General features: G+C 42.9%; 1 protein-coding gene across 3 annotated transcripts; it reads right to left on the reverse strand.

The window, feature by feature from the left end:
- Positions 1-857: 857 nt before the first annotated feature.
- TXN2 (thioredoxin 2) lies at positions 858-20,390 on the reverse strand. 3 transcript variants are annotated; one of them, XM_042468944.1, is made up of 5 exons: positions 20,290-20,308; positions 17,786-17,889; positions 17,108-17,385; positions 13,248-13,371; positions 858-3,651 (listed from the first exon to the last, which is right to left on the reverse strand). In XM_042468944.1, the coding sequence occupies exons 3-5, from the start codon at positions 17,383-17,385 to the stop codon at positions 3,535-3,537; spliced, it is 519 nt and encodes a 172-aa protein (XP_042324878.1). In that variant the 5' UTR covers positions 17,786-17,889; positions 20,290-20,308; the 3' UTR covers positions 858-3,534. The 3 variants fall into 3 exon arrangements, with proteins under 3 accessions (XP_042324878.1, XP_042324879.1, XP_042324880.1); XM_042468945.1 differs by lacking the exon at positions 17,786-17,889 and having other exon boundaries at positions 20,290-20,390; XM_042468946.1 differs by lacking the exon at positions 20,290-20,308 and having other exon boundaries at positions 17,786-17,898.
- Positions 20,391-21,851: the final 1,461 nt, after the last annotated feature.

Here is a 21,851-nt window from a genome sequence, read left to right on the forward strand (position 1 = left end):
ACCTTGTTTAAAGTCTCATCTTTTCTTTTCTTTCTTTTTTTTGAAAACCTGCTTCCCAACAGGAAAAGGGTCAGGGCCTTTGTCCAGCTTAAGGACAGAGTTAAAAGTCCAACCTCCTCCCCCCCTTTCCTGGCACCATTTCCTCAAGCTGGCCAGGCTCAATTGCACTCCGCTGGAGAAAGCTGGCAGGAACACTGCTGCCTGGGCAGTTATAGACCGCAGGAAAACACTGCAAAGGACATCAAATACTGCTCCCTCTTTTTAACTATTTATAGCTTGTTCTCTGGTGTTAACAAGGCAGGTGCAACAAATCTTTAAAATGTTCGGATGCTGTATACTGACTGAGAGAGCCAGCGTGGCGTAGTCGTTTGAATGTTGGACTATATGACTTGAGATTAGGGTTTGAATCCTGGCTCAGCCATAGAAACCCACAGGGTGACCCTGGGCAAGTTACACTCTCTCAACCTCAGATGAGGGCAAGGGAAAAACCACTTTGAAGAAACCTGCCAAGAAAACCCCATGATAGATTCGCCTCACTGTAAGTTGGAAATGACTTGGAAGCATGCCACAGCAGCAGCATACTGACAAGGGAAGCATGTCCAGAGCCAATAGCAAGAACAGACATTGAGAAATATGGTCTTTCTAAAATCAGAAAGAGGACTATGAACAGAAGCATTAATAGCAAGATAGGACTGAGCAGACACAAGACTTTCTGTTCAATTTCTGAGTGAAAGCCATTTCTACATCTCTGCCTCCAGCCTGAAATGGGTGTGGTAGGCTGACCACACTAAGGCAGCGGGCCGTCTCTATGAGGTGGCTTGAAGGGAGTTCAGAAAAGAAAAAGCCAGAGAGGAGAGTTAGCAGGGAGGAGTCACTTTAAATTACAGGTGAGAACAAATAAACTCAGTAGTCATAGTCTAAAGGTTACATGATTTTACAACCTAAAGGTACGGATTAAAATCAACCAGCAATATAACTCCCTCACAACGCGATTATGGTTTGAACCTTTCTAAAGAGCAGATGGCATTTCAAATAGTTCCAAAAAAGAAATGCCATACAAAACTATAAGGCACAAATACAAAACAAAATCCCACAGCAACACAGAACAGACTGTGGTATGTTTTGGCTGTGCTCCTGAAACTCTTTTGGTAACAAATAGCTATGTTAAACTGAGTTCCAAAAAGTTGTGGCAGTCATAGGTGGCTGTTCTGAAAACAGATGTAGGCAACTTGTGTTCCTAGTCAATAGCTCTTATCATCCTTTACCATTATTTTCCCTGGCTGGTACTGATGGTAGTTGTATTCCAACTGGAGAGGTATAAAGGCATCTTGCAGCACCTTTGAGACTCTGCAAAGGAGTAGCACAAACTTTCATATTATTATTATTATTTATTTATTTATTTTTATTCTGCTTTCCCAAGATTGGGACCCAAAGCAGTTAGTTTGGTCTATTTCCTCAGATGCATGGAGTGAACCAAGTCTACAAAAAGAAAGCATATACTGCAACTTCTTTTGCATAGTAAGCCTCAAAGGTGCTACACAAGATCCCTTTGCGCAAGCTAAAGTCTGTTTAAACCCTCTTTTCCTTGATTTTCTCTGTGTGATACAGTCCTATGTCTCTGAACTCTATCCCCATGGAGATATAATTTGCCCCATTTCTGCCCATATAAAACCACACCTATTGCCATTTTTGTGAATATTCTGATCACAGATGGATTAGCAATCTATAAAACTGTTCCAGCCCAAACTATGTCCTCAGGTCAATGCAACAGAGATTTTGAATAACTTCTCTGGTTCAGACTTGATTAGTTAGTGCAGCTTCTCTCTCCAGCAGCAGCCATTTTATAATACAAGCATTCATTGTGCCATCTGCCTTGGGGAAAGATTGTCATTCCTATTTTTGCAGAAAATATGTTCTAGTTTAAGTGGAGAACTTGGAATCCTCCTTCTATGAGACTGCCTTAACCCCTAGGGTCATTCTTTTAAAAAAAGGGAGAATGCTTGGATCTCCTTTAGTGTCTTGCTTTAATCATCAATGTTTTTATTTTATATAAACTTGACTAGTATGTTTGTAGTCATGGTTATACTGCTGGCTCATGTATCAGCCCTCATCAAAGAGTTCCAAAAGGAAAGTATTTTTGTTCCATCCATTGAAGAAGCAAACTTCTAATTTCACTTAGTACCTCTAGGTCTGCCCCTACCTGTAATGTTAGGGTAAATCAGGCCACCTTCGGCAGGAGAAGCTTGTACCATTAAATGACAAGAAACTGTCAATTCTGACATATTTATTGTGATGCAAAGCATCATTTCAGTAGTCCAGACAGGTACCTTGGGTAAAATCTTCATTGCCTTTCCAGAAATGGACAGCTATGACTCTCTATAGTCTGCTGGACTGCAATTCCCATTAATCCTTGCCAGCACAGCCAAGCAAGGGAATTGGACTCCATTGACATCTCGGGTGTATCTACTCTACACAACTGTGGCATGACAATACTACATGAACATGATCTAGCCTCTGGAATCCTAGACTTGAAATTCTACATGTTCTAATGTTAGAACATTAGGCTCAAGGGTGTGTACTAGACAATTCCAAGTCTTTCAGTGAACCATGATAAATGCTGTGATATCAAACTGATATGTGCAGTGTGAATACCTTTCTGGAGAGCCACAGTTGCCCACCCTTGCCCTATTCAAACCCACACCTCCAAAGACAAGTTGAAGAGTTTTGGTTTTGCTACTGAAGAGACATACACTATTGCTCAAGTCACAAACAATGCTATACCAAAGGGGAATGAAGTAATTACTAAAGCTCAGTTTCAAAGACATGTTATTCTGGATGTTATAGGGATCAAATGCATCTGAGGAAGTAGACTTAGTCCATGAAAGCTTATGTTACCAACTTCTTTCTCTCTGTGTTAGTCTCGAAGGTACTGCAAAATCCTTTTGCATAAAGCTGACTTTATTACTGATTAACCCCCCCCCCCCCGACATACACATACAAAAATAAGACTCCAAACAATGTTCCTCTTCATTCAGTTTATAAACAGCAGCAGGAGGGTTTGGGGCAGCAGCCAAAGAACTGCGTATGATTTAAAAACTATCACCAGATAAAGAGGGAAGACAACAGTGACTGGAAAGATGAGGCTGATTTTAAAACTAAGTTAGCCGCCCTTTCATTGGCAGCTATTATTCACTACCCTGGGTCTGGAATGGACCAGGTGGCTAAAGGAAGCTTCTCTGATCTGTTATTAGCAGTCCTGTATTTCTTGTCACTGATTTTTAGCTATCAGCCAGTGAGCTCTTTCTTCTGCTTTCATTACAGAGTGATCAGTTCCCCATCAAACCTACTGTTGCCCTCAAGGAGAAGGGGGAAAAAAGAATGGCACTGTCCAGTCCCTCCAAAATCACACATTAGTCCTTCTCTTAGAAGACAGCTCACAATTTCCCCTCACTTCTGTCCAAGGAAAGGAATTCTATTTTTAAAGGGAGAAATGCAGGAGGCCTTGGTGCATGTCACTCAGTTGTCTTTAGTTGTTCAGGGCCCAATAAGCTTCTTGAGGAAGGCTTCCAGCTGATCTTCATCTTTTATCCCCACAAACTTGTCCACCACATCCCCATTCTTCATAGCCAGGACTGTGGGCACTGCGGAAACCTAGGAACAAGGACACAAAAAGAAAGACACCAGGAGAATAATAGCTGCGCTCCACTGACCTGTGAACATCATTTCAAGAGGCAAAGCAAACATTAAAACAAAAGGTAGTCTCTTTAGAAAAGTCAATGATTAATGTCTCCTCACACTGGTGCAGTCTTCGGAAATTTATCAAGATCCCTTAAATGACTTTCATTGTACTTTTATCTTATCTGTCCCAGAGTCTGGAAAAGTTACTTTTTGGGACAAGTCCCAGAATCTCCCAGTCAAAATGGCCACTGGTCATGCTAATCAAAAACAAACCATTTTCAAACCTTGGTGTCACAGTCACTCAACCTTGGTGTTCAGTTTAAATTTTAAGAAAGGGATATACTGACTGAAGGATCCAAACTTTCTTACAGACCCAGGATTGTGAACAAGTTTACAACTTCTGATGTGCTACTGTGGTCCTTTCACACTGCACACATACCTCAGCTAACAAAGCCTCTGACAAAGAAGCTTCTCTTTACAAAGTCCTTTTTCTGCCCACCCACCACTTCCTCTTTCCCTTCTTGTTCTTCTAGCTGGAAGTCACCCACATAAAAACTAAAAATAAAAAACGGCATTGGAATTGGGAGGATGGTGAAGAACTGGAGAAACACAGACTTCCATTTTGCTAGGATGTTGTACCATGCCTACAATAAAGTTTGAGGTGGGAAAGAATGGGATAGTAATCAACCAGTCCTATTCTACTTGGGTGTGCCTGCCTACAACAGGGAACATAACAGCAGCTGCTCTAGAATCTCTTTCTGAACATATAGTGTTCTATAGTGTTATAACTATCAAAAGGAAGCTTTTAAGTAGTTACTTCTTGGCTTTCCATTAGCTATTTTCATCCCACATCTGCCACTAGGCTCTCACAGGCAAGAACATCCCAGTTAGGCAGAGGCTGCCATTAGACCAAATAGTTTTCCCTTACGGTAGGTTTTAACTGAGTGCACACAAGGAAGTGGGAGGGGGAAGAAAAGGAATGAAACAGGGACGTAGCCAGGATTTTAGGAAGGGGGGGGGTCCAGACTAAGTGCCACCATTATAATGGGGCTTGGGTGCGGCGGCGCAGCAGCACACACCATTCATTTTTCTAATGGAAGGGGGGGGTCCGGACCCCAAGATCCCCCCCCCCTTGGCTACGTCCCTGAATGAAAACATACATATTTGCATATAAGACATGCACAAAGCATACAGAAATAAGTAAGAGTATGCTTTGGGATAGAAAGTGTGTAAATGAGTGCAAGCGTAAAAATACTGCAAAATATAAAAACAAGTTATTCATGTCCTTATTTTGTACAATATGATCCCATGAACATAATCCAATGGATTCAAATTGAAGAAAAGATATTCTACTTGAATATTAGGAAGAATATTGTTAATGTAAGAACTGTATGGCAGAGGAAAAGACTGCCCTGGAGGGTGGTGGACTCTCTTTTCTTGGAGGTCTTGAAACAAGAGGCTTGATGGGCATCTTTCAGGAGTGCTTTAATTGTGCATTCTTAAATGGCAGGGGTTTGGATTAGATGGCCCTCACAACCTCTTCTAAGTTTAAGATTCTATTATTCTAATCCTGTCCGTGCCCAATGGTCATGTTTTACATGCAGAAGAAATCCCAGATTCAATCCCACAACATCTCCAGGGAGGGCTGGAAAAACGCCGGTCTGAAATCCTGGACAGCTGCTGTCAGCCAGTGTTAGCAAAACCAAGTCACATGAACTAATTACTGTATCTGACACAGGACAAGGCAGCCTCCTATGTGCTGTATTTATTAATTCTGAGGGGGGACACCCACTGAAGTCTGATCTTCTGGTATTCCTGCTCAATTACTATTATTATTTTTTTTGCTTCAGAAACCTAGCCAGAGATTTGTTACACATTTTAAAATCTTTGAGGGCATGCATGTGTGTATGTGTAAGTGTGCATATGTGTCCACGCCCCTCAACGTTCTACACTTGTGGGAAGCAACTGCTAAAAACACACAATCTGACAGCAGTGATGAAGAGGAACTCCAAAAGGGAATCCAAATTTCTAACTTCTGCAGCCTTCTCCTAAATTCTGTTGCATCATCTTTCCCCCATCCCAAATCTGTTTTACTGATTTATCCAGGGATTCAAGAAGTTACTTTAAAAATGTCTGAATTCTTCACCCAGTGGTCATGGTTGTGGCTGGAGGATTCTGAGAGCTATACTCTACAGAAATCACATTTCCAAATTTCAGATCTAGCAACATTTTACTGCTTCTTGTTTTTAAATAAAAACATGCAGCTAGGACCAGCCAAGAGCAAGAAGCATTGAATGGAATGTGGGGGAGAGCTAGCCTGGCTTGGACCAAGTTCCTCCATCTTCTCTGCAGGCTTCTAACCCTGGAAAGTCTGTAACCCAAAGGCCAGGGCCCTGCATTCTGACCAAGCCTATTAAGAGGCCAGAGAATGACTGGGGAGGCATCTGCAAATATTTCAGAAGGGACTGACACATTCCACAGCTCCTCTGGCGCCCTTATCTGCAGACAGCTCAGCCACTGGGTCATGTCCCATCCTTATCTTGCATGCTGTCCATCCCAGGAATGCACTCTCTCATCAAACAATGCTCCCAGCTGCAAGGCATCTTGCTGCCATCAGCAATTTGCCACATACAAATATTCTTGGCTCAAAGACAGCGCTGGGAAAGTTACTTTTTGGAGACAATAACTACCAATATAGTCCCTCAGGGATGCTGGGAATTGTTGTAAAAAAAAAAAAGATTAAAATATTTCCTAGCTCTGTTTATAGGCCTCTTTCAATGGGCACCACCCTTTTCCTTCTGTTGGTCAATGTAAAGCAGTTGCTTAAGAGTGTTGCATCCAATGGTTAATCCAGGAGGGTTTAATTAAGCAACAGCACCAACTCCCCCTCCTGCTCAAAGTGAAGACTCAGCATGGAAATACTTGGTTTTTGTTTGGTGTTCTTTAGTGACCCCTAGGGGACACATCTATAAAACTTTGCTAAAGTAAAAAGTTTACCTTTTAGGTCACCCATAAAACTTTGCTACAGATCTTTAAGTGTTCTCAGACCTCTCTTTATCTGCAAGAGCTTTAGTGTTTTAAGAAAGGTCCAAAACACATTGCATAAATCCAGATTCATAGAATCATAAAGTTGGAAGAGACCACAAAGGCCATCCAGTTCAACCCCCTGCCATGCAGGAAATTTAACTGCCCTGGTACTATGCTAGGGAATTCTGGGAACTGAAGTTTTGCAAGATATGTAGCCTCCTCTGTCAGAGCTCTGGTGCCATAAAAAATACAATTCCCAGGAGTCCTTAGCACTGAGCCAGGGTAGTTAAAGCGGTCTCAAACTGGATTATTTCTGTAATGTGTTTTGGACCAAGAAAGCTACTCATTTTACTTACACTCTGATGGAGATGTAGGATAAAAGTTATTGGTATTGATGTCTCACAGACTCTCCAATTTCCTTTCTGCCTGCCTAAATTTCAGTTCCAGAACATCGAGATGTATAGACGATTTGCCCAATGTCACATGTAGGACATCTATGGTGGATGGACAAGTCACTTCTGAGTGGAACATGGACAATATAACATAATAAAACCATTCCTTTCTTCTATAGTTTAAGTTTAATTCCACAAGACTTTTCATGCTAGGCAGACTGAGAGGGAGTGCTATACAATTAACTGTTTTTCTAGCCATGCTGGGCCAGTCTCAAACACCCGGTTTAAAATTACTGACACTTATAAGGAAATCTGCAGAGGAATAGCACACAATGCCCTCTGTTGTTTGGATGGGACATCAGCCCCATTCTCTGCTAACTGGCAAAGATGGTGGGAAGATTTTGATTAAGTTCCAGAACTGAACGCAGCCATATGGAAATATTTGGCAGGACAATTTGAAGTAATTTTATAGAACAATTTAATATTTATAAGTCTGGATCTGTGACAGTGCAAGAAACAGTGTGCATGTATTTTTTTATACAGATATACAAACTAACTGGATTGTGGATGGAGAGATAAAATGCATAGTTTATTAGTGGTGAAGGAACAGAGGAATTCTTATATATTCACACAAACACACTGCCAGAGCAAGGACATCATCAACCATAGGCCCCATGGAATTAACAGAAGTTGCTTGAGAATGTGAAAATAACAAGACTTTCATGCCTTGCTATTGTTTATGAAAGATTAGCATAGCTGAAACCAGAAAATGAGCAAACCAATCAGAAGCTGGATCCCCCCCCCCGAGGGTCCTATTACATGCTAACAGATTAAATAGGAATGTTGCTTTGCAAGATGGATTGCATTTTAAATTAAAAGCTAAAGTCTGAATTGATCTTCTGTTAAAGCTCAATGGGTTTCCAAGCTGAACTTGTGCAGTCAAAAGCAAGCACCACTATATTTAAGAAAGCTTACTCTGAAATAACTGGGCATAGGATTGCAGTTCTATTCTGAAAACTCAATAATGAGTTTTTGTAAGTGATTTCTTTTCTTTTCTTTTTAAAAGAAATATGAGTTTTATGGCTATATGATTGAGTTTTCAGCCAGTATTAGTTCCTCTAGATACAAATTCTACCAAAAAGCAGGATCCCTCCCATCCTGGGGGTGTACCTGTGGATTCTCTTTGGGAATAAAGCTATGGGGACTACCAATGTGAGCCTCCATATGTCAAAGCTTATCCCTACAATACTGCTTACTGTGCCTAAATCACCACTGGTTTCCTTCAAGACGTTCCCATAATAAGTTTATGTATGTATGCCTGACAGCCAGTGTGGCATACTGATTTGAGTGTTGGACTAAGGGGTTATTCACATTGTGAAAATAATCCAGGATGAATCCAGGTTAAATCTCTGTTCACACACACACATCCTGAATGCACCAGATTAAGTAAGAGGGGGCTACCAAACCCCCACTTAATCTGGGATAATTGATATCAGGTCCCCCCTCTTTTAAAAAAAAAAAAGATCCACATTGTCAGTAGTGTGAATAACAGATGTGAATAGACCCGGGATAAAAAATGGGTTCCAAATGCATTCGCACCGTCAACTCCATCTTTATTTGAATGCTTACACGTGTGAACAACTGAACTTGCAGAGATATGCATTGATGCGGTTCCACAGTTTGAGCATCAGGGTGGATGTGTGAATGACCCTTAAGACCCTGGGAGTCAAGGGTTTAAAATTCTTCTCAGCCATTGAAGGCAGTGTCTTTTTCACAGTCTCTGACGTGCTACAGAAATCCAATATATACATGAATGAGTTCAAGGCATGGGAGCTACAGGCTGAGGCAGGCCCTTTTCCCTGCCTTTTTTAGGGCAATCCCACTCAATAGTAAGCTCAATAGTAAGGACAGGCTTTTAGCCTGCGGGAACAGAAGAACAGACTAAGCAAATGGAAGAAACAAGGATGGGGCTAGCCCAGTGTTTTCACAATGGGTATTTCTCCCAGGCAGAAAAATTGGCCTATAGGAGGTGTCAAGCAAGGAGGCACTACAGCAAAGCAGCAGCAGCAGCAGCAGCAGCAGCAGCAGCAGGGCTTGGGCTTAGGCTGTCCAAGTGCCTTGCCTCCTAGGAAATCAGAGAACAAAGCTCTGGCTTGTACAGAGTTCTGACGGAGTCCTTGTGAAGTCCCTTCCACCCCTTCATTTCACAGCAGGAAACGCTTCACGGATGGATGCTCCACTGGGACAGCTTGGAGCCAGGGGCAGGCCAGGACCCATGTGAAGGAATGCACTGCAAAGGCATTCCAAGGCACACAGAGGGGGTCTCCCTCCCTCCTTCTCCCTTTGAAAGAATCTGCTGCAACCCAGGCTGTTGTGAAATTTGCAGGCTGGGATGTTGGCTGCTGTCTGGTAAACAGAGGTGGGTGAAGGAGACAGAGGGGAGTGGGAGGTTTTACTGGCAATGCATAGAAAATCCACAGGAATGGAAAGAAGCCAGCCTTGAAGAATCCCAAGGGAGAATGAGAAAAAACAAAGCAGTTTAGGATCCCAGGTCCAAAAGAGAAGGGCTTTAAAAATCCCTTTGGACATGTGAACTTGGCTTAATGTGTTTGTTCGTTGTGTGCCATCAAGTCTTTTCCAACTTATGATGACCCTAAGACCCTAACTCTATCACGGCATTTTCTTGGCAAGATTAGTTCAGAGGAGTTTTGTCATTGCCTTCCCCTGAGGCTGAGAGAGCATGACATACCCAAGGTCAACTAGTGGGTTTACATGGCTGAGATGTGAATTGAAGCCTGGTATCCACAGTCACAATCCAACACTCAAACTACTACACCATGCTGGCTAAATCTGGCTTATACCTGGAGAACAGTATGAGTCCACTTAGCCCAGTTTCACTATATTTGACTAGAAGCAGCTGTAAGATCTTAGGTAGTTCAGTCCCTCAGATCCTTTTAGATACCGGGGGTATCAAGAGTCATTGTGGTTTAGTTTTTTGGGGTGTTGGACTAGGACATTGGGAAGTGGTTCAAAGCCCCATTTGGCCATGGAAACCCAATGAGTGACAAGTTCTGGACAAGTTATGCTCTCTCAGCCTCAGAGGAAGGCAAGGGCAAACCACCTCTGCACAAATTATAACAAGAAAACTCCATGATTGTTTCATCTTAGGGTTGCCATGAATCAGAAATGACTTGAAGGCACACAACAACAACTGGGGATATCATCTGGCCCCTAGTGGATGTAAAGTGGCCATGATGATTTTTCTAGGAATTGTACTCCCAAACTCTGGCTATGAGCTCACACTCATGGTCAATTCAGTTCCCCATAAGGTGAACCTTGAGTTGACTAGTTGATGAAAAAGGACTCTTGTATTATCTTTCAGGAGATTATCTTTTTCTCTCTCTTCTCTAAGCTTTCCTTGGCCCCAGCAGAGCAGCATTCCTTCTGCCACACCTCCCTTGCTAATTTATTGAATTACATCCTGTCCCATCACCTTTCTCCTTTCTATCTCATTTGGACATTAAACATTCTAGACAAGGAACTGGTCAATGGTGCGCTTAGTACAGAGTCTTCATTAAACTGTAGTGCCAGAAAACTGCTCAGAAAGTGTAGGTGGGGTCATGGTCAGATAAGGGATTAGAAACCAGAGATGGGTAGGGATGGGCAAATATGTTAAGCCTCTTGACATTCTCTGATTTCTCCCTCAAAGCACTTTCTAACTTTGGTCCCAACCAGATTGAGAATAATTGTTTGCCCAGACAAAAATCTGCACCTATTTCCATACACACCTTTCAAAACCAACACATTGAAATGGACCCTTCCATTGATGAAGGTGTATTTATGTACATTTTTGAACCATAAACTTTCTATGTGCATTTTAAAAATGTGCATATTTTGCACATGCATTTTTGGGGTGGGAGGGGGGCACAAAAAGACACTGTAAGCCAATACATGCACAGATTTGTGACCATACATGATGTTTGGTTCTGTTCTGTGTTTGGTACTGAGGGTTACAAACATGAGAGCCTTGTATTAAAATAGGAATCCAACATATTCCTCAGCAACTGTATACCTTCCACAGATGAAAACAGGTAAATGTGTGGCCAAGCAACATCAGAGTGTGGTCCAGCTGGCAAAAAATAAGCATGAGGAAGAACAAGCTAAGAGAGACTGCAGCAGTTTGTTTTTGCTGGAATCTACTGGGAAGGGCAAGAATCTACCCACTCCTTTTCTGTCCTCCCAGCTGAATTACAGTATATACTCATCTATAAGTTGAGAAATTTATGTCCAAAATTGACTCCAAAATCCTGAGTCGACTTATATATAGGTCAATATGGCAATGCCAATGATGGCAGCTCATTCAGTGACAAACACACACACGCACACTGTGATGTCCAGCCAGGACTGTTTGAATCTCCCCCTGCATTTTCTTTCATATTGGTTCAGGCCATGGTATGTTTTAGTGTAGGAAATGTTCATTGTATTAGTTGTGGGAGGAGCTGTAGGATCCCCTGCATTTTTCCAGGTTTGGTTTGCCCCTTCCCAACACGCTCTGTTGTAGCTAGAGGCTTTTAGTTTTGAGGCAGTCTTTGCTGTGAGCTGACAGAGAGCTGTCTTTTGGTGGCAAACAGGCCCAGACAGCCGGAAAGGGCATTTCTTACACGTTAGCTGAATCAGTTACCAGGGACTAGTTAACCAATTTAGGTACCAGGAACAAGTCAGTGAAATTAGTTACCTATGTCAAGCCAAACAATTCAGGAGCTGAAAGACCTTGCACCAGCTCTATTGAGTGAGGAGATCAAACCAAGATCAAACCCAGAGAGATGACACCCTGAAGATTGCTGAAAGTCAAACTTTAAAGTATCTTTTATTTCAAGTTATCTAGAGCTGGGGAGGAGAAAACTCTTTATTTTTGTTCTTTAAATTAAACTTCCCCCTTTTTGAACTTTACATTCAGCATCAGAGCCTTTTTGGGTAGAAGAGTTTGATTTCACCAGGGTACCGGCATTGCACACCCAAATTGCCACCACCTTTAGTTGGGTGTGTCTTCACACACACCCCGTCCTCCCCACTTTCCCTGAGAATGGGTTGCTGGAAGCAGAGAGAGTGCAGGGCAATTTTTATTTCTATGGGAGCAACAGCTGATACAGTCACAAATACACACATATAGCTCCCCCCTCACCTTCCCTAGTCCAGCAGGCACACACATACAGACACACACATGCCCACACATTCTCTCCCTCCCTGCCTTAGCTCCTTTTATGGTTGGCTCTCCCCCAAATGACTCTTCACCCCTGCCTCCTTTTCACTCTCTGTAAGTAGACAAGCCAGCCCCGACAGACAACTGTGGATGGGCCAGCAGTCAAGAGCTTCCATTCCTGGGTGAGTCTACAGAAAAAATAGGACAGGAATGAAGGGACAGAGGGCACCTTGGACTGTCTCACCCCACTCCAAGGAAAAAATGGCTGCAACCAGGGCTCTTTGGTGCTTCCTCGCTGAGGCAAAGAAACAGTCTCTGTCCACTACTGGGGAAACGCTGAAGAGCCACCATGGACCTGAGGAGCCTCAAAATTTTATCCTCAACTTATCTACAGGTTATACCAAAATCCATAACTATGGCCCCAAAACTTGCCCTTGACTTATACATGAGATTGACTTATAGTTGAGTATATACAGTAACTGGGTGCAAAGACTTTTGCACTTTGAATTCAGTTTGTAGCAGCTGAAGCATGCTGAGGACAAAGGGGGAAAGGAGAAAGAGGATAGAGCAAATGGGGCCTTTTCAAAGCAGATGACAAAGTAAGATGATAGAGGATTAACTGGGACTATGCCAAATTGGTCAGTTGGAGAGTATGCAATTGTTTGAGATGGTATGCTTGTGTATCTCAGAGTTCTCGCCTCAGTACCCAGATGTTCTTTCCTATCTTCCTATTAAGACATCCTTATTGCTTCATAGCCTGATTCCTTTCACCCCCCAGCCAAGCCATAATAAAAAAAGAGAGTTTCACATTTTTGGCAAAAAAGAATTGCAGGGAAAAATGAACCTTCCCATTGAATGGGAAGACAGATCAAAACAAATGAACACAAAATAAAGCAGCTTTATGAAATGTATTATATGCACATATCAAAGGGTGTGTATGTAGCACGTACCTCATATTCAAGGGCTAGATCTGTGTGGTCGTCAATGTCCACTTTTGCCATAAGCACTTTCCCTTGGTGCTTGGCCACCATCTTTTCTAGTCTAGGGCCCAGAATCTTGCAGGGACCACACCACCTCCAAGCAAAAATAAAATAAAATAATTTAAATTTTTTAAAAAAAGGATTAAGGTTCAATGAGGAAAAAGAACATGCAGTGCTTATGCTAGTGTTCTGTGCCTTCAAGTCATTTCTGACTTACTGACTTATGGCGACCCTAAGGCAAACTTATCATGGGATTTTCTTGGCAAATTTCTTCAGAGCGGGTTGGCCGCTAACATCCTCTGTGGCTGAAAGAGTATGACTTGCCCTAGGACACCCATTTGGTTTCCATGGCAGAGACGGATTTTGAATGGTGGTCTCAAGTCATAATCCAACACTCAAACCATCACACCACACTGGCTTTCACTGCTTATGAACATTTTAAAACAACATAAATTCTGTATATTTCTGGTTGTGTTCTTTGAAGTCATTTTGAAGTTACAGTGACTCTAAGATGAATCTACCACAGAGATTTTGACAAGATTTGTTCAGAGGGGCTTTACCATTGCCATCTTATAAAATGGAGACAGTCTGACTTGTCCAAGACCGCCAGTGGCTTTCCATGGCTGAGCGAGATTCAGACTTTGGTCTCTCAGAGTTCCACTCGAACACTCAAACCACTACACTACGCTGGCTCTCACGTCTGCAGTAAACAATGCAATAAAGCTTGAGCTGGGAAGGATGGGATTCCACTCTAGCTGATCCTAATGTAGCTGTGTGTGCTTACCTACAGTAGGCAAGGTTAACAGTAGTTGCCTCCCAGATTCCTAACTGAGCAGCAAAACAGGGAGAAAGGGGGAAAAGCAGATTTCCCTGCTCACCAGCTATCTCCAGCACGTAAAAAGCACAGAAATATAAGTTTGGGTAACAAAATGGAATGCCTAAGAAAAGTGGAGGCTAGTGAAAAAAAACACATCCCTTCAAGTGGTCTCCAGAAGGTTGAGAATCTTATTACTTATACAAGGCTTACCTGATCTGGCTGCTTTATTTCACATGTGCATATTGTTGGTTTTGAATAACTGGGTTGCTGAAACACGTTGAATGTCTCTTCTTTTTTTTGAGATGCAGGAACCTACTCCTATTCTTTCTGTGATTTCTGCCTCTCTGGAACTAAGCTTTCTATTAAAGAAGTAATGCCCAGGAACACATCTACTGTGTTAACTCAGATATACCTGTTCTCCTCATCTGCACTGCCTTCACAACAACTTTGAGAAGCAGGTTAGAGTAAGAGAGGGTGAAAGGTCACCCAGTGGATTTCATGGCTCAGAGACCAGAACCTGGATCTCCTAAATCTCAGCCCAGCAGATTAACTACACATTCTACTGTTTTTCTGACAGCAGTTCACTTCTACTCTTGTCCTAAGCTACCTCCTTTTTTATGTGGCCAATCTATCATCACAAATCATCTCTATAGATCATAATACTGAGCTGTACCAGGATTCAATCCCCAGCTTGGCCATGAAACCCACTGGGTGACCTCAGGAAAGGTGTATGGTCTCAGCCTCAGGGGAAGGTAATGACAACTTCCTCTGAACAAATCTTACCAAGGAAACCCCAGGATAGGGTTGCCTTAGGATTGCCACAAATTGAAAACGACTTGAAGGCATACAACAACAAACCCCTACAATGGAAGCAGAGGGATTTTCTCAAAATATTTTCACAGTAGTGTTTGAGTGTGCATCTACACTGTAGAAATAATGCAGTTTGATGCCACTTTAATTGCCATGGCTCCATTCTACAGAATCCTGGGATTTGTAGTTTTGCAAAGCACTGGAACTCTTTGGCAGAGACGGCTAAAGACCTTGTAAAACTATTACAGTAATCCCAGGATTTCACAGGTTGGAGCTACAGCCATTAAAATGGTGCCAAACTGTATAATTTCTGCAGCATAGATGCATTATGAGTCAGCTACCCACCATCCACTACCCACAAACCTCAGACTCTTATCACTGTTACCTCCTCCTCCTCCTCCATTTTTAACTGGTATTACAGTCGGCCCTCCACATTTGTGATCTGACTATTCACAGATTTGATTACTATATTTCTTAATATATTATCTCTAAGAATCTCTAAATCCTCTAGTGCGACTCTATGGTCAACTTCCACCAAAAGTCAAACCAGCGGACCTAGAGATTCCAAGACAGAACACTTCTCTAGGCTTTTGTAGGTTCTTCAGCACAATTCTATGATCACTGTCTGGCAGATGTTGACCATAGAATTGTGCTGGAGGACTTAGAGATTCCTAGGGAGGTGTTCTCTCAGGTTAAAACAAACAGTGTTTTTTATTTGCATTTTTCTACTTTCACAGGGGTCTTGTATCTCTAACCCCAGCGAGTGTGGAGGGTCAACTGTAATTGCTTCAGACAAGAATAAGACCCATTTTGGAATGAAGGTACTCCCATGGCCCCCTTGGTTACTAAGCAATGGCCTGCTTGGTTTCTCATTTCCTTCCTTCCAACACAACCTTTTATGCAAAAATAAAGAAATAATCCTGTGATTTTTGAGAGCTGTATAAGTACATAGTCCAACCAAGTTAAACTTTAATTTTACACTGCTTTGATCCAGAAGTCATGTAGCTTCATTGAATTTTTTACAGAGCTTGTTTACTAGTTGGAAATATCCCTAGCTATAACGTAGTCAGCATCTGGGTCCTCTAACAAACATGAAAGATTAAAAAATGTCTGGTATTTGCAATTTAGGATACAACTCAGCAATGAAGAAAAGGAAGGGAGATGGACAAGTGCATGTCTGCTTGCACATCTAGTTTGATCCTTGCAAGCATGTCATGAAAAATATTCAAGGCAGAAATCTGAAAAAACTAGTTAACTTGAGTTTTTTCTTTATTTTTTCCTTGCCCCCGTGTTTAATATATCCTTCCTGAATCTGGTACCTTCCAGATGTGTTGAATTATCTGTTTCTTGTGTCCTGTCATATATTCACTCTCCTTCTAGGAACAGAAACATGGGGCAAGAGGAGAGAAGGGGGGCACAGCTGTGACCGACTTTTTCCATCAGGAATCCTGTATAGCCAAGCTACTTGGCTATACAGAATGAATTCTATTCCCAGTATTGCCCTCATGATACAGTGTGCCCGCGTCATATGCAGACGCAGTATACGCGGCTTTCAGCATACACTGAAAGCTGTGAGGGAGCGTGTGGGGCGGCACGTCTCATTTAGATTAATAGGGTGCTTGCCCATGGCACGCGTGTGCGCCGCTGCCGCACCACCACATACACGAGCCCCATTACTTTCAATGGGGCTCGAGCATACACACTTTTTTTATGCCAGGGGTCCGGAATGGATCCCCCACGTGAAAAAAAAGGAAGGTCAGAATGTTGGCAATTTGAGGCCTGAGTGCTGCATGATGGGATGAGCTCATGTCATTAGTCCCATGTTTTGCCAACCTAGCATTTCGAAAGCATGAAAATGCAAGTAGATAGATAAGTACCACTTTGGTGAGAAGGTAAAAGCGTTCGGGGCAGTGATGCTGGCCACATGACTACCAGATTCATCTCTGGACAACACTGGCTCTTTGGATTAGTATCGGAGATGAGCACTGCCCCCTACAGTCGTTATGACTAGACATTCATGTCAAGGGACTATCTTTACCTTTTTTGGGGAAATTACTTTTTTGAACTGCCACGCCCAGACTCCCCCAGCCAGCATGGCCACTATCCATGAAGGCTAGACATTTTGAAAATAGCAGTCCCAACAGGCAATGTTTTTAAGCTCCGATTTCAAAAAGTCAAAAAGAAAAACACCCTCTGTACTCACTGGGCATGGAAATCAATCACCACTGGCTTCTGACTTTTCAGAACTCTGTCTTGGAAGTCATCCCCATCTTGGATGTTAAAGGTGTGCCTGAAGACCTGAGTGGTGGAAAAAGTCCTTCTTGCTGCAGGTGTGGTAGTGAAGGAAAGGGGCCCACACCAGGTGACATTGCATGGCACAGCTGAAACCCGGCACAGCAGCAGTGACGATTGGGAATGAAATGGCACTGAGAGATGCTTGATGCGGAGGAACATGAATGGTCTGAGAAGTTTCTGTGCCATCTGAAAAAGAAAGAACCTAAGCATCACAATGGAGAAACAATACCAAATGGGTACACCTGCCACTCCTGGTATAACATTTATGTATTTTCCCCTCTTAGCCTAATTTTTTATCAGGATATTTCACAGCCATTACCTCCCACCACTTTGTTTTAAATGGAACCAGTTCACATTATCCAAGTTGTTCTGTTCTATAACTTAGGTTGACTAATCCAGTTCTAACCATGTTTTACCATGGCTGGTGCTACTTTATTCATGTCTTTTGACTTGCAATGACTTGCAATAGATGGCATGCACTATCTCTGATATACTACAGTGGTCCCTCCACATTCCCTGGGGTTAGGGTTGAAGGACCCCCACGAATGTGGAAAAAACGCAAACAAAAAAAAAAGATTCTTGTTACCTAGGAGAACACCTCTCTAGAAATCTTCAGGTCTTCAGTTCAACTCCCTGATCAACATCTGCCAGAAGTTGTCCACAGAATCATGCTGAAGGACATACAAATGCCTAAATGCCGAAGGGGCAGAATTTGAGACATAATATTGAATGTGGATATTTTAATGTGTTGTGAGCCGCTTTGATTGTCTTGTCACAGAAAAGCGAGATAAAAATAAAAGTTTTATTTATTTATTATTATTTTTAAAGAAGTGTTTTCTCTAGGGACTCCTAGGTTCTCCAATACAACTCTATGGCCAACTTCTGGCAGAGTTGTGCTGGAGGACTTAAGAGACTCCTAGAGAGGATGTATTAATCAAAACCGCAAATATTCAAATCCGCAAATGTGTGTGTGTGTGTGTGGGGGGGGCTGTGTGTGTGACTGTAATGGCTGCATACATTGTGCATTCTGTTTTTTGCAGAATGGCTACATACATTTAAGCATTATACAAGCATTCTGCCTGCTGATTTCCCAATTAAACTAAGAGCTTGGGGAAAAGCTCCCAGAATCCTTTAGTTGGCATAACCAGGGAAAAAAGAACAGTTTCCTATTTCCATGGAACTATGCCATTATGAACAAAGGAAGAGTTTTTAGAGATAGGGAATGTTTGGTAGCTGATGCAATAATGGCTTTGGCTATTTCTTAACCCCTCCACTGAGTTGCTCCCAGTTTATCCTTTATATCAGCAAAGTTGGGAAATGTCAATCTTTTTACTGGATGTTTATTGTTTGAAAGTGGTGAAAAGATAGTGCCACATTTTCAGAGAGAGAAAAATGGGCTTTACATTTCATTTCTCATTCAAGTTATGGGAAATTACATACGTTGATGCTCTTTTAACAACAGTAAAGTTGAAATAAAGTACATACATACATATGAAAGATAAAAACCAGGGTAAATACCAAAAATCAGGGTAAAAATTCAAAAGGCAAAAAAGGACCACCAAGGTCCAAAACACACTGCAGAAATAATCCAGTTCGAGACTGGCTCAATGCTAGGGAATTCTGGGAACTGTAGTTTTGTGAGACATTTAGCCTCACTGGTCTGCAATTTCCTGCCCTCTTTCAGAGAGCTCTGGTGCCACAATAAACTACAATTCACAGGATCCTCTAGCACTGAGCCAGGGCAGTTAAAGCAGTCTCAAACTGGATTATTTCTGCAGTGTGCTTAGGACCCCAAGTCATCATCTTCTTTTTCATCTCCACCAAATGCATGGTCCCGCAATGGCTGGGGCATCTGGGAACTGTAAATACAAAAGTAACATTTCCAAGCTGTACGCAAAGGGACATTGGGACTTTCATCTTGGAGCCCTTATTTTTAAAGAGAATGTCTTTAAAATAGTTGTCATTTTTGTCTTATGGCAAACCCATATCTTGGGGGGGTTTCTGGGGCTGTAGTGATATTTAGTACTCTTTTCAATTCTGTACTTAATGTTTTAGCTTTAAAACTTTTAACTTAAAAAACCTTTTGTTTAAACTATTGTTTAAAATAGTTTTGGATCCCATTTTGGGAGAATGGCAGGATATAAATGAAACAAACAAACAAACTCCAAGGCCAGAAACTTGCAATCTATATATGCCCCATAATCTAAAACTCCTGGTTGAGGATATATTGAGGGGGGACTTACGGCACTTTGCACATGCTTGCAGGTACTTTGGTGAAGGGCCAGCCACCCCATTTTAGTTGAAATTAACCCCCCCGCCACCTTGTCCAAAGCCTACCAACTCTCCCTAACTCCCTGCTTGCATTTCTCTCTCTCGGCTCTCTTCTCATTCCTTTCTTCTTGTTGTTGTTGTTGTGATGGAGGTGGTGTGCCTTCAAGGCTTTTCTGATTTATGGTGACCTTATCACGAAGTGTTTTTTTGGAGCTGAGAGAGTGTGACCTGCCCACAGTCAAGCAGGGATTCAAACCCTGGTCTCCAGAGTCCAGGGTTCGAATCATGGGGTCTTCTTGGCAACATTTCTTCAGAGGAGGTTTGCCATTATTGTCATCCTCTGAGGCTGAGAAAGTGTCACTCGCCTAAGGTCACCCAGTGGCTTTCCATGGCCGAGCTGGGATTCAAACCCAGATCTTCAGAGTCATATCATGGGGTCTTCTTGGCAAGATTGTCTCAGAGGTTTTGCCATTGTCTTTCCCTGAAGCTGAGAGAGTGTGACTCGCCTTATGGTCACCCAATGGGTTTCAATGGCTGAGCTGGGTTTGAACCCTGCTCTCCAGATTCATATCGTATATAAATAATGGTAAAACTTATCATCATGGGGCTTTCCTAGCTACATTTCTTCAGAGGAGGTTTGCCACTGCCTTCCCCTGAGGCTGAGAGAGTGTGACTTGCCCAAGGTCACCCAGTGGGACTCGAACCCTGGAGTGGAAGTCCAGCGCTCTAACCACTAGGCCACGCTGCCTCCCCTCTTCCCCCCGAGACAACGGACCCCTTCCCTTCCCCGCCTCCGAAGCCGAAGCGCCTGCTGCTCACCTTCCACGCCTCGCCCTGAAGCCTCGCAAACACAGGAACCCAAAGGTGAACAACGCTGGCAGCTGATTGGCTGGAGGGGGACTTTTTTTCAGACACTTTCATTCTGATTGGCTAGCGGGAAAGAGGCTCGGGGAACGCTGACAGGCGATTGGCTAAGGCGGGGGACCATGGACGCATCCTATTGGCTAAAGCAGCAACGGTTCCGAACGTTGAGTAACTTTTTTGGCTCATCTGATTGGCTGCTGGAGAGGAATGACCTTGCAACTCTTGGTTCTTGGGCCAATAGGAAGCCGCTGCCCCTGCGCGCTCGGGGGCGTGGCTTCGGAGGCTGGCTGGGTGACCTTGGGGCAGTCACACTCTCTCAGCCTCAGCCTACAGTTAGCGTTAGCGATCAAAGTGATTCGCCAGTGGATTCCATTCTATGACTGCTGGGAACCCCAATCCCTGTTAGCAGATGCAGAACCCAGGCTTTCCTGGGAATTGCTTCAGACAAAGAGGAGCTGCAACAAAATGTTGCAGCAGGATATTTCCACTGTGACACGTCCTCCATTTCAGCCTCCTTCCAAAGCGTCCTCCATTTTGAGCATGACGAAGAAGCGTGGATTTATATGGGCACAGAGAGAGACCTTTTGTAGCGCCTTTGAGACTCACTGAAAGAAAGAAGTTGCTCTGCTTCCTCAGATGCATTCCTCCCTTCCTACGGAGAACCCAAGAAGGCCCCCTCTTTCCGTCACCCTTTTTCCTTATACAGAGAAGGGCTTTTAAGAAGCCATTGCACTGTTTTGACTGCATTCTTTTAATCACTTTTAATTGTATGTTATAAATTCTTTGCATTGTTAATTGCTTAATTCTGTTTTAATGTTGATCTGTTGTATTTGTTTTAATTTGTATGCCGCTGAGTCCTGGTTTTGGGAGCAAAAGGCGTGGTAAATAATACCTTGGCGTAGTGATTTCAACGTTGGACTAGGACTCTGCAGGCCAGAGTTCAATTCCTAGCTTGGCCATGAAACCCAATGGGTGACATCGGGCCTGGCCTCGATTAAAGAAGAGCCCTCCCTCCATGATACTGTCATCCTTCGGCCTGTGAGGGAGTGAGCAGGCAGGCCCAGCTCCATCAGGGCCAGCCTGGAAGAAGGAAGAGCCCTCCCTCCAATCCATCTGCCGTGGTCCAGGCCTCAGAGGGAGAGAAGAACCACTGGACTTCATCCCCTTTCCCTCCACCATTCCCTTCTCCTTTTGTGTCCTGTCTTTTAGATTGTAAGCCTGAGGGCAGGGAACCGTCCAGTTAAAAATAATAATTGTAAGCCTCTCTGAGAGCCATTAGGGCTGAAGGGCAGGTTATAAATAACATAAATAATAATAATAATAATGATGATAATGTCACATATTCTCAGCCTCAGGGGAAGGCAATGGCAAGCCTTCTCTGAACAAATCTTGCCAAGAAAACCATGATAGGGCCACCGTAAGTTAGAAATGATTTGAAGGTACACAACATACACATAATAATGGCGAGAGAAAGAGGATGAAGCAGCAGAATTGTAAAGCACAATTGGCCGCATTTT

Source organism: Sceloporus undulatus, chromosome 5, assembly GCF_019175285.1.
Source record: "Sceloporus undulatus isolate JIND9_A2432 ecotype Alabama chromosome 5, SceUnd_v1.1, whole genome shotgun sequence".
Classification (NCBI taxonomy): domain Eukaryota; kingdom Metazoa; phylum Chordata; class Lepidosauria; order Squamata; family Phrynosomatidae; genus Sceloporus; species Sceloporus undulatus.

Coding starts and splice junctions, on each gene's coding strand:
- TXN2 (XM_042468945.1), bottom strand. CDS start 17,385: ATGGCACAGAAACTTCTCAGACCATTCATGTTCCTCCGCATCAAGCAT. Junction 13,372..17,107: donor GTGATTGATTTCCATGCCCA/GTGAGTACAGAG, acceptor TTTTGCTTGGAG/GTGGTGTGGTCCCTGCAAGA. Junction 3,652..13,247: donor ATCTAGCCCTTGAATATGAG/GTACGTGCTACA, acceptor CCTTGTTCCTAG/GTTTCCGCAGTGCCCACAGT.